The 11,572-nt window shown below is 41.0% G+C and overlaps 1 protein-coding gene across 1 annotated transcript; it reads left to right on the top strand.

Moving 5' to 3' along the window:
* The first annotated feature begins 4,606 nt into the window (after nucleotides 1–4,606).
* On the top strand, nucleotides 4,607–11,081 carry atp5mc1 (ATP synthase membrane subunit c locus 1). The gene is made up of 5 exons (XM_078269824.1): nucleotides 4,607–4,714; nucleotides 6,156–6,203; nucleotides 7,414–7,494; nucleotides 7,934–8,112; nucleotides 10,681–11,081. The coding sequence occupies exons 2-5, from the start codon at nucleotides 6,165–6,167 to the stop codon at nucleotides 10,793–10,795; spliced, it is 414 nt and encodes a 137-aa protein (XP_078125950.1). The 5' UTR covers nucleotides 4,607–4,714; nucleotides 6,156–6,164; the 3' UTR covers nucleotides 10,796–11,081.
* The last annotated feature ends 491 nt before the right edge of the window (nucleotides 11,082–11,572 follow it).

The following is an 11,572-nucleotide window of genomic DNA, read 5'->3' as shown; positions in this document are numbered from 1 at the left end:
GACACAAAGACACTGATACATCCTTTCATCCATCCATCTTCGTCCGCTTATCCGGGGTCGGGTCGCAGGGGCAGCAGCTCTAGTAGGGGACCCCAAACTTCCCTTTCCTGAGCCACATTAATCAGCTCCGACTGGGGGATCCCAATGCGTTCCCAGGCCAGGTTGGAAATATAATCCTTCCACCTAGTCCTGGGTCTTCCCCGAAGCCTCCTCCCAGCTGGACGTGCCTGGAACACCTCACTAGGGAAGCCCCAGGGGGCATCCTTACCAGATGCCAGAACCACCTCAACTGGCTCCTTTTGACGTAAAGGAGCAGCGGCTCTACTCCAATCTCCTCACGGATGACTGAGCTTTTCACCCTATCTCTAAGGGAGACGCCACGCCAGCCACCCTCCTGAGGAAACCCATTTTGGCCGCTTGTACCCTGGATCTCGTTCTTTCGGTCATGACCCAGCCTTCACGACCATAGGTGAGGGTAGGAAGGAAAACTGACTGGTAGATCGAGAGCTTTGCCTTCTTGCCTTCAAAGTGCAGCCCTGGGCGGAGGCCAACACTCACCTGAAACGAGTCCGACTTACTGCCGAGAACCCAGACGCAGCTCTCGCTTTAGTCATGCAGAGATTGGATGGCCCTGAGAAGGGGCCCCCCCCCCCCACCCTATACTTCTGCAGCACCTCCCACAGTATCTGGTGGCGAACGGTTTTCCAGAAGCACCTTGGTGCTGACCGGAAGTCCTTCTCCATGTCTTCTCCAAACTTCTCCCACACCCACTACTTTGCCTCTTTCACGGCAGAGGCTGCAGCCCTTCGGGCCCTTCAGTACAAGTAGCAGTTGGTATGATAAACAGTGGCAATTATAGTACCAACAATAGAACTATGACTACAACTAATAGTAGTAGCAGTGCAGGGTGTCGAGCAGGACCACAGCAGCAGCTGCAACCACGATTTAGTTGCTACCCCAATCCCTTTCACCTATTACGTAATTAGTTGGGTGTAAAACATCAATTCCATGACCATCTGGCTAAGATGTTTTGATGATTGATTTGACATCTATGGACCTTTTATGAAAAATTAAGCCACCAGGGCCTTCCCAAAAATTCTGGGATTTTTTTTGCTAGAGGGCCAATCCAAGATGGCCGCCGGCTGCCATCTTGAAAAATTTACTTTTAAACCAGAGCACCTAGAATCATGTATGAAGACACTCATATAAGTTTTACATTACAACATTATTTTGACCCAGAAATCCAAGATGGCCACCATCTAGGAGCGTGAAAACGTATCTTTTGAACGGGAAGGTAAGATGTTTTTTAGTGAACATTCTCTATAAAAGACACCTTTTAAATTGTACTTTTAAAACTATATTTGATAATTTATTGTATGACGTCACAGGGGTTGGTCTGAGTCTCGCATTGCCAGACCTATGTAATTTCCCCACTTCCCCCACTGCTGCATCGAGGAGTCAACCTCTATATATGGGCAGCCGCTCTACCAACTGAGCTATCCGGGCGCCCGGAGAGACCGTATCTGCTGCTAAAGGACTCGTGAGATATCTGAAACAATCTGGCCTGGTTGCACAATTATCAAAGAGACAGATGGGGGAGACATGATTTAGCACAGTTTACCTCAGACTCAAGTCAGTGCAGGACATATACCCAGAGCTACGGGAGAAGCTGGAGAGGCATACCTTTCTCCCCACACAATTAGGCTAATAAAGTAATGATTAAAAAAACACAAATGCTTGATCAAGGGCACGGCCCAGCCTGAGGATAGTGGCGGGAAATATCGGCCCTACCCGGCCTTTGGGTCGGGTCGGGTCAAGTTCGGGCTCGGACAGAGAATCTAAACTCTATCCCGGAGTGGAACTGGATTATTCAAACGGCGCATCATACAGTGTTGATTGTTCCCTGTCTCAGCCTCTTAGCGGCTTATGGTAGTTTCAAAGAAGTTGCTACACCTTTTTCAAATTTTCATTTACATTTTATTGTGTATTTTTAACATGATGTCATACATCATGTACACACAAATGTAAAATAAAATTGTATGTTAATTGAATTATTTAATTTTAATATTGGCAGCAGTAGACTACCATATAGAAGATTAGAGAAAGAACTAATTTGTTTCAAACAACAAAATAAAACTTTTTTCCTTGAGACAGGAAGTGTTCTTTCTCAAAGGGTAAAGAAAAATTATGAAAAACCCTTTGCACGTGACGTCACGCTCCACTCGTGCAAATTATGAACGCCATGATGGACGGCGGAAGAGCTATATATATATGCTGTAGATGGACGGCAAGCTAAACTCGTACGTTTTCGTTCGTGTTTGTGTTCTCACATTCACAATCTGCAGAGTAATCCTCACCAACACAATCTGCAGAGTAATCCTCACCAACACAAGCATGCAGAGTAATCGTCACCAACACAAGCATGTGTATGTATTGCCTTTCTGTTTTAAATGAGTGATAAATAAAATGATCCTCAACCAGCTAGCTGCCGTGCTAACCAGCTGTCCTGCTAACAGGTCCAACCCATGGATGTATCCAACCCGACGATGACCCACATAAATAGCTAACATCGGTTATTCACTGACTTAGCTACATATCCAAAAAAGAAAGCCATTCCCTTGATCATTTAACTCACATACAAAAAATATCGGTTAAATTAAAGATGACATGGCACAAAAATAGCTTCAAAAAGGCCAAAAAAACGAGTTAATTGCAGGTCTGCGGAGTTCCTACCCTGGCTAGCTGACGAGCTAGCTGCAGCTAGCTTTGGACTGCTCGCTAGCTGCTGCCCATAGCATCGTAATATCCACCGGTCAAATCTTCACATAGGCTACACAGCGAATGTAACCACAGATAAGAAGATGGCTAGATGTTACAATTATGTGTGGTTACTACTGATCATATACACTCTGTGATTTACTGCATGGATTAACGTGTGATAGATAATTAACACATAGTGGTACAGATCGTGTGGACTGACGTCGGGTAGACTCTGTGATTTAATGAGGTCCGTGAAAACAGAGGGAGAAAGAATTAAGGGTCGGTTTTACATAACATTTCAATTATCTTGTTAAAATCTTTGAAATGACTACTGCTTCTCCTTCATTTAAAATCCAGAATCTATAAATATAGGTTGAACTGCTGTTTCTGATGTCACAAACTATTTGTTATGTCACAAATCATGCTTGTAGGCCCACCCCATGAAAATGGGATTTTGAATGAGCACATAGAAATGTTCTACTTTCAGCTGATGAGTGTGAAAACATCATTCTATAGTGTCAAACTCTGCACATAATAAAGCGCAAACATTCAAGTGTAGGAACAAGAAAAACATATTTTTGAGTGGAGGGGAACTTTCACTACAGTTTTGAGGTATACTTGCAATTCTATTGTCTGCTACTTTATGCTTACTCCACTACAATTCAGAGGGAAAGTGCACTCCACTACATTTATTTGACAACTTTTGTTATAGAGTCCAGAACTTTAATATAAATGAATGTTACATTCAAGCCCTTGCCAAACTAGTTTACACAATGCTAGCTGCCAGGGAAAGCAGCTCAGTATACCGGAGTTGTGGTGCTAGGTTACTGGTGACTTTCCCGTGCTGGAATGTTGACGATACAACTTATTCATACTCAGAACAAGTAGTTTATTATCTCCACAACAATGTTGTTTTTTCCTTTCATAATGCCTTCGTACGATTCTCTCAAATTTTGACCTTACTTTTCTTGGGAAAAGAGATGGACAAATTAACTCAAACTTTATTTTTCACTTGCAACACTTTCTGTCAACTGACACTTCTAATTTACTCACCCTTTACACATAAATTGGCACTCCCTTTTCATTTAGTGCTTAAAATTATACTTAAAACATCTTCCAACACTTCAATTTCAACTGCTATTTCAACAACTTTGAGAAGTTGCATTTCGACTGCCATGTTTCACTATTTAAACTGTTTAGTTTAGTTTTAGTGTTTCAACTCCAAAATTTCATGTGAATTTTCTTCAATAAAATGTAGCCTTTTCTAGTCTTAAAATGTATCTATTTTTCATATTATAGGAAGAAATAGATCAATAATTATTTAAATCTCTAATAAAATGGGAAGTTGTCATTATTTTATCTACCTGAAATTAGCTTCTGAAATGCAAGTTCTAATAAAATAATTGTGTGTCAAGTAGGCTAAAGCTAATTGTGGCTGTATCGGTTGGTAATTTATACATTCTTAGAAACAAAAGAATGTTACATAACTGTGTAGACAAGGTTTAATGCCAAACATTTTCTAACTTCATGGGCCCTCTGTGATCCAGTTTTAAATGATGGCATATTATGGGGTAATAAGTTGTTTATATATTACATCTTCCAAAATAACAGTATATGGTATATATGTACATAGGATACTGGATGTGCTTTGAAAGGTCGCTCCTATTAAACTCGTAATTCCTGGCTACACTGTCCAATAAAATTAATGAAAGTTCCTTTAGTCCCGCCTTTTAAACCTTTCGGCCAGTCAAAAACATTGTAATTCGATAACGCTCTATCTGATAGGCTAGAGTGGCGATGAATGAAGAGGGTTCGCTCTGACCAATGGGCGTTTAGGACGTAGACGCTGAGCTTATAAATGACAAGGTGACAGTCTGCCCCATTCTACATTCATTGACTGCCGCTGTGTGCGAGAGCAGCTAATCCCGGACCCTCCGAAAGCCGTAACAGACCGGTAATATTTACTTTTCATAGCTCTTACACTTACTTGTACTTACTTTTGCGCGTGCTATAAATGCATGTGCGTCTCACTTTTAAACCTCACGTGTGAGTCGTCAGGAAACGCTTGTAAAGCTAGCTGGCATTGCTAACATTCAGGGGCTAGCTAAGTTAGCAAGCTAGGTCGGCCTTTCAATGACTTAATTCCTGGAATTGACTTTTAAGATAATTAGTACGTGTGCTCTTTGTGTACCTATGTGACAGTCAATGGAGCAGTAGTAACACGGTGGTAAAGTGCATTCGGCCAGACGCTGTGGTTGTTGTCCGGCTGGTGCAAGCATCGGGTCATACACCGAGCACAGCGCGGCCAAGCTGCCTTGACAGACACTTGAATGTAAAATGTCTGACACTCTGGGCCTACCGTGGTCTGAATCAGTCCGCCGCTACAAGGACATCCCTGTCGGAGACCTGTGGTGTCATGTCGCCCCTTGTCATTGCACTACAGCACGGTTAAGGTTTATTGTAGCAGAGAGTGCACCGTGCCTGCTTTCCAGGCCCGATGTGACAGTATGTGGCTCATTTTTGACCTTCAAGTCTGCAAGCTGGTTAGCTTAGCAACTTAGCTTAGCTCCTACGCTTCTACTAGGACAGCAAACCAAACCCAGGTCTAAACAGGTGACACAATCAAGCGACCTAACCTTCCTTCTGGCCTTGCGAGACTTAAAATCGAATTGGGTTTTAGAAAATTCTGGGATTTACCGAACCCCACATCTTGCAACACCCCTTCCAAGCAGAAATGCCTTAAAGGTTTCAGCTGAAAGTGGGAGTGTTAAAGCCATTCATTCTGTAGCATGTGTGAATATTTAGCGGTTTATGTAGAGTTGATCCTTGCTGTAGTCGAAGCAATTGGATTAGCCTTATGTCTGAGCTGGCCAGGAGGAACAGACAGGATTGCTCCTCTATTAACTTGCTGCTATACTTGACCTTTGCATACTCTGTATTTTCTTCTGGGATTTGGGGCATTATCCTTAAACTGGTTAATTTCACATGGAAGACTTGTGTACACTAAAACGAACGTACTTACTAGGCTGAACAATTTTTTTATTTTTTTAATATACAATTCCCTGAAAAGTCACCTGAGTTATAAACCAGACTTCCCCTTGGGAAGTGGATCAGTGTATTGCTCTCATCGTGGCATTAAGATGAAGCTCAAGAAATGTAGATTATCAATTTCTACACGTAAGATCTATATAGTTGTACAAATAGTCCGTCCGTCAACACCTGTCTGACAGCTGTTGGTAGTTTACTAGTTGCTCGGGTCTATAACTAAAAGGTTCAAGGTTTGATTCCTCAAACAGCCTTTTAACCAGTACATTTAAATCGTCTACTTGATCAGCTAGAGGTGACTGTGCATGAGAACACTGACTACAGATGTAAACTGTTTATTCTCTCTCCAGCTTCCAGCCATGTATGCCTGCGCCAAGTTTGTCACTTCTCCTGCTGTGGTACGTGATTATATATATATATATATATATATATATATATATATATATATATATATATATATATATATATATATATATATCATATATACATATATACATATATACACACACACACACACACACACACACACACACACACACATATATACACAAAAAAAAAACTGTAATGCAGCTTAAATGTACCTTAATGAAAATGGCATAAACCAGCCTGTGGAACCCAAAATGTTACATTTAAGTGACATGACACCAAAGGATAGATCAAGAGTGTTATGGCTGCATCCTTATTTATCTTCAAGGACACAGTTGTTATAAAGCACAGCCATGTTTTGTGACAGTTGAACAGTTCATGGCATTTCCATGTCAGCTGACCCTGCAGCATGTAGGGCATCTTCACCATGGAGGTGTTGTGGAGGACAAAGTTCCATTTTTACATTGGAAACTCTGCTTATGTTCTGTCAGTTCTGTTAAAAGGAGTGCAAGTTGGGTAGTCATAATGTAGTTCTATGGGTGAGCTCAAAGGGAAATTGATGCAGAAATGCTATATTTTCAGTCTCGTTCACTGCTTTGCAAAATTGCTGACAATGGGCCAATTATAACCAGAGATTATGGGATGGATGGTAGAAACGGTGTTACAAAATCTCTACAGATTTACAGATCACATCGACTCACAATGTGTATATGTAGCTGCAACGGTGTGTTCATTTATTGATCAAATAGAATTGTCAGACTTGAAGGACGGGGGGGTTAATGTCATCATATTAACAATCTGGTGTTAGAGCGGTTATGGAGTGTAATAAAAGTTGACTAAAGTATATTAAGAATATGGTTTACTAAATGTATTCAGTGTGATGGATTTAATTTGGTAATTAATCACAACTTCGCCTTAAACAAATTCTCTTGATGCACTTCATAAGTCTCGTCTCAGTTGACATATTGTACTATTTTCAACCCCAGGGAAGGTTCAAATAGTTAAGTATTTTAAATAATGAAATCTTATAGAAAATTTCCATTTTTAAGCACACTATATACCTTAAATTTCCAAAAATACACAATTTAATGTAATTCTATTACATCAGTTAACTTAAGTATGTAGTACATGTGAAATGTTGATTGTTAGTTTTGGTATTTTGTTTTTGGTCTTTGCAATAGAAAATGTATTAAGGGTGACACATTGTGGAAGTGTGCTAATATGGTTTTGTTTTGTTTGTAGCTGCGTGGGGGGTCCAGAGTCCTCGCCCGGCCAGTCTCAGTCTCCCTCTTCAACAGACCTGAAGCCACAGTGGAGCAGCAGGTCAGTTCTTTGAACTTCAATAATCCTGCACCTAATTGTGCTAAAATGGCTTTTGCCTTCTTGTCAACACACCTGACAAATACTGGGATGTGCATAGGGATGACCAATATAATCACTATTGCAGTGTCTTACACAGATTCTGACTAAATAGCTGTGGTGTGAAAGGATGCTGCACTATTAAGCAACATATCTATGAATGCGTATGTAGTTTACTAATGGTTTCCAGCGTCACAATTTATCTGCCATCTTACCATTGTATTTCTTTAGTGGAATTGGAATCATGATTTTGGTGTGTGCTTGCACCCCTCACATCTAGTTTCACTGCAGTAGGTCAAATTCCACTGTGGTACAAGGTACTGTTATCGCTGACATACAGTGGATGCATTAGAATTATAATTTTTATAGTATATTTTTTTTCTCCTTTACTACCTCCTCTCAGGCCCTGTTGCCTGTCAGCCAGTCCACAGTCCTGACCCGCTCCTTCCAGACCAGCGCTGTGTCCCGGGACATTGACACTGCCGCCAAGTTTATTGGTGCTGGTGCTGCCACAGTGGGTGTGGCCGGCTCAGGGGCTGGAATCGGAACAGTGTTCGGCAGCCTTATCATTGGCTATGCCAGGTAAGGTTTTTAACTGATCAGCCATTTGGAGGATTTTCTCCGTTCAGCCCTAGTGTTGCTCAGTGTTTACATCTTTGACAATCCCTGATATCACTTAATTCATCTTTAAGAACAGTTACTTGAGAGACAATCCGTGACCTTTTTTTCTTTTCTTTTAAAAGCCTTTCCAAACATTTACCTGAGATGCTGGGCGTGTTTACATGGGACATCCCGCTTCCCGCACCATTTCTGCAATCACTAACCTATTGCATGGTCCCTTCAAGCAATTCAGATAAGAACTAGATTTTTAATCTAGCAGAAAATAAAATGCTGACTGGGCAAGTGTGTGTCTAAATCTAAAAACAATAGGATAGTTTTACTTTCAAAACACCAGGAAGCTTAAACATTGACATTCATTATGAATGAGACCTGGTGTTGCAGCTGCCCACTGAGCTACAGCGCAAAGCTGGCCAGCGACACTAACAGAAACTTAGAAAAGTGTCCTTGAGCAAGACATGACACTGAACTCAAAGTTGCACCCCATGGCAGGCCAGCACCTGTGTGTGTGTGTGAGAGATTGAGAGGCAAATTGTAAAGTGCTTTGTCTGGTAAGGTAGAAAAGCGCTAATACCATTACCACATTTTGTTCGCACAGATTAAAAGAATAAATTAGTATAGTAAAATAATTACTTTCATAGTTGTCATTCCATGTGAAGTAAAATAAACTAGCCAGCTGGTGTAGCTTGACTGGCATGTGGTTAGACTCGTGGATCTAAGGATTACAGATTTGGGCCAATGTAAAATGGGATTACTTTTCAGAAATGCAGTTTTCAACAAATGTAAATCTACAGTATGTGCCCTGTAAACGTAGCCTCGGAACCAGACGAATCTGCCGAGCTCATGTTTCATTTGCTCTGGCAGATAAGTCTCGCACACTCCCTTGGGTTTGTAATTTTATTTTTAGATGAGTTTCCAGCCGGAGAGAACCTGCAAATGGTGGTTGCCAATCACAACCATTTGGGGCAGATTTAAGTGATTTTTGTCAGAGGATGAATGTAGTTAGCATTGGACATAAAGGGCTTGCTTATGTTGCTCCCCTCATTTTCAGGTTGTAGTCATAAACTAGCAGGAGCTTTGGTTGCTCGATGTATTGATCAACATTGATTGGTTGTTTGCTGTGCATGTCACGCACTAGCAACTGTACCTAAAACTCGTAAGATCGGTTGAAATTGCGTAACACAGACAGACTTCTCTTGTAGATGGGTGTAACGTTACCAGCTTTGTGGCACTGAACCGTAGCTGGGGGAAACCCCTGGTTCCTTTAGGTTACCGCAATTAGCCTTAGCCAGGTTGGAACAGTCTGGCGGTGACTGGTTGGGAGATGTTGTGATAACATTGCCTTAAACAGGTGCTTTATTTTAAATACCATCCAAATATTTTTAATCGAAGGAATCAGTCATTCATTTTAGTTAAACTGATTGTACTGATTTTTATTTGTGTATAAATCAGGGGATCAGAGCGGTCTTCCTCAAATTACATAATAAATTAAAAACCTAGTGGTCAAACAGAGGAAAGAAATACAAGACAACTTTCAGTATTGATAGTGAGGTTTTGTCAGGGCTTCACATCTGTACAGATATTAAGAATCCTCACATACCACTTAACAAAAGTCTGTGTTGCTGAATACTTAATATATAAAACAGTCCACTTTAAACGTACAGTAAACTGTAGTTTATGATCTGTAATATGGAGGTATTCAATACCTCTGACTACTAAACGGCACCATCAGCCGCACGTATTAGCAGAAAAAATCTTCAAATTGTGTGTGAAATACAGTCGCACTGTACACCATTTTAGCTGTCAGCATATTAACAGGGTTTAAGCCAGCTGCTAGCTAACGGTAGGTTAACCTTACCTGCTGCTAGTGTAAGGTTAACTAGCGTCACATGCAGCAATGTTTCTTTTGCCTAGAACTGTTTCGGAGCATCAGAGGGCAGTGCAGGCATTTAAGTCGCACCCAAATCCGCTTTACTATTTTGGTCCAGTAGATGCCGGTCGTTAAGGCACCGGTGCCATTTTAGCACCAGGTCTCGGTACCCAACCCTAGACTTTATTCTAACTGACATGTATTGTGTGGCGATCGATTCTGGACATGTCTGGCTCATCTCGTATGAGTCTAATGGCTTTGTATTAATCGCATGAAATTCGGTTTAGGCATTAGACCGCTAAAGCACGTCCGTTTTTTTTAATTTTTTTTATTTCATATTTTTAGCTCGGCTCATTTGGTCTAGGGTTGGGTATGGTTTGGATTCTTTCCGATACCGGTGCTAAAACGATACTTTTTAAAATTACTTTTGTATTACTGGTTTCGGTACCCAACCCTAGTGATTTCACTTGGGCTTTAAATGTTTGCATACAAACCACTGACACTGTTGGGATGTTAACATTTTTAACATTGTGTAAAAACTGCAGATTTGTGTCCACCCCTGCAAAATTGTTGCAAATGCCTGTTCTTTGTTTTGATTGTAGTAACATAAACCTTCAATTAGCTGTGTATTTGACTGTGCAACTTTGTGACCTTCTCCACAGGAACCCCTCCCTGAAGCAGCAGCTCTTCTCCTACGCCATCCTAGGTTTTGCTCTGTCTGAGGCTATGGGTCTCTTCTGTCTGATGGTGGCGTTCCTCATCCTCTTTGCCATGTAAACCTGGAAACACCCACAGCTCTGCTCTCTTCACTTACCCCTTCTTTCCGGTCTCCCTCCTTTCCATCCGGAGGGGGGTTTCCAGAACAGGAACTCTGAATGAGCCGAAAGTCCATTCTAATCGGAAAAATATAAATGGAAATAATATTTACATCTGAGGTTTACAAACCTCCAATCCTACATTTTTATGTTCCTGCGCTTATTTTTGTTTTTCAAAAGTTTTATGTAAGACCTCACTTGGGTTAAAATCTGTCCAAAATAAATGGTTGGGATAACTAAAAAAACAAGTCTGCCGTGTTTTTAATCGTTTTCATTGCTAAGAAAATGGAGTGTTGCATATGTACTGTGAAAAATGAAACTGGTAGTTTTGTCAAGAGGCATTCATGTGTCCTGTGTATAAAAAAGAGGGGGGGGGGGGAAAAACTATGCAACAATTTCTATTTTTTTTTTTTTTTTAAATGTCACACAATTTGGTTTAAATGTTTTTTTTTGGATGTTCTGTTTTACAGTTGGGTTAAGCTTTTCCTTTCTTCCACAGGCAGTCTTTGGTTCAGTATGCTATGAGAAACATTTGTGGAGTCCTGAAAATTGACTGGCAGTTCATTAGGGCTTTAATCATTACAAAGCTAATTAAATTACAGTAACAGTATTTGTGGTTATACCAGATTGTGTCTGTCAGTTTATCAGCTTCTCCACCATGGCAAGGTGGTGACCCTGTGCAGCACTAACTACCAAAGCTTCCCAAGAGTGATGCTGTCTGCAGTTTAGCCCCTAGTAG

The sequence above is a fragment of the Sander vitreus genome, chromosome 15 (genome assembly GCF_031162955.1).
Source record: "Sander vitreus isolate 19-12246 chromosome 15, sanVit1, whole genome shotgun sequence".
NCBI classification, from domain to species: Eukaryota; Metazoa; Chordata; class Actinopteri; order Perciformes; family Percidae; genus Sander; species Sander vitreus.
Note: the sequence above shows the minus strand (reverse complement) of the source record. Positions and strands in the feature narration are given on the sequence as shown.

Excerpts from the sequence above, each read along its gene's own strand:
- atp5mc1 (XM_078269824.1), top strand. The coding sequence starts at position 6,165 with ATGTATGCCTGCGCCAAGTTTGTCACTTCTCCTGCTGTG. Across the intron at positions 7,495-7,933 it reads AAGCCACAGTGGAGCAGCAG|GCCCTGTTGCCTGTCAGCCA; the intron begins GTCAGTTCTTTG and ends ACCTCCTCTCAG. Across the intron at positions 8,113-10,680 it reads CTTATCATTGGCTATGCCAG|GAACCCCTCCCTGAAGCAGC; the intron begins GTAAGGTTTTTA and ends CCTTCTCCACAG.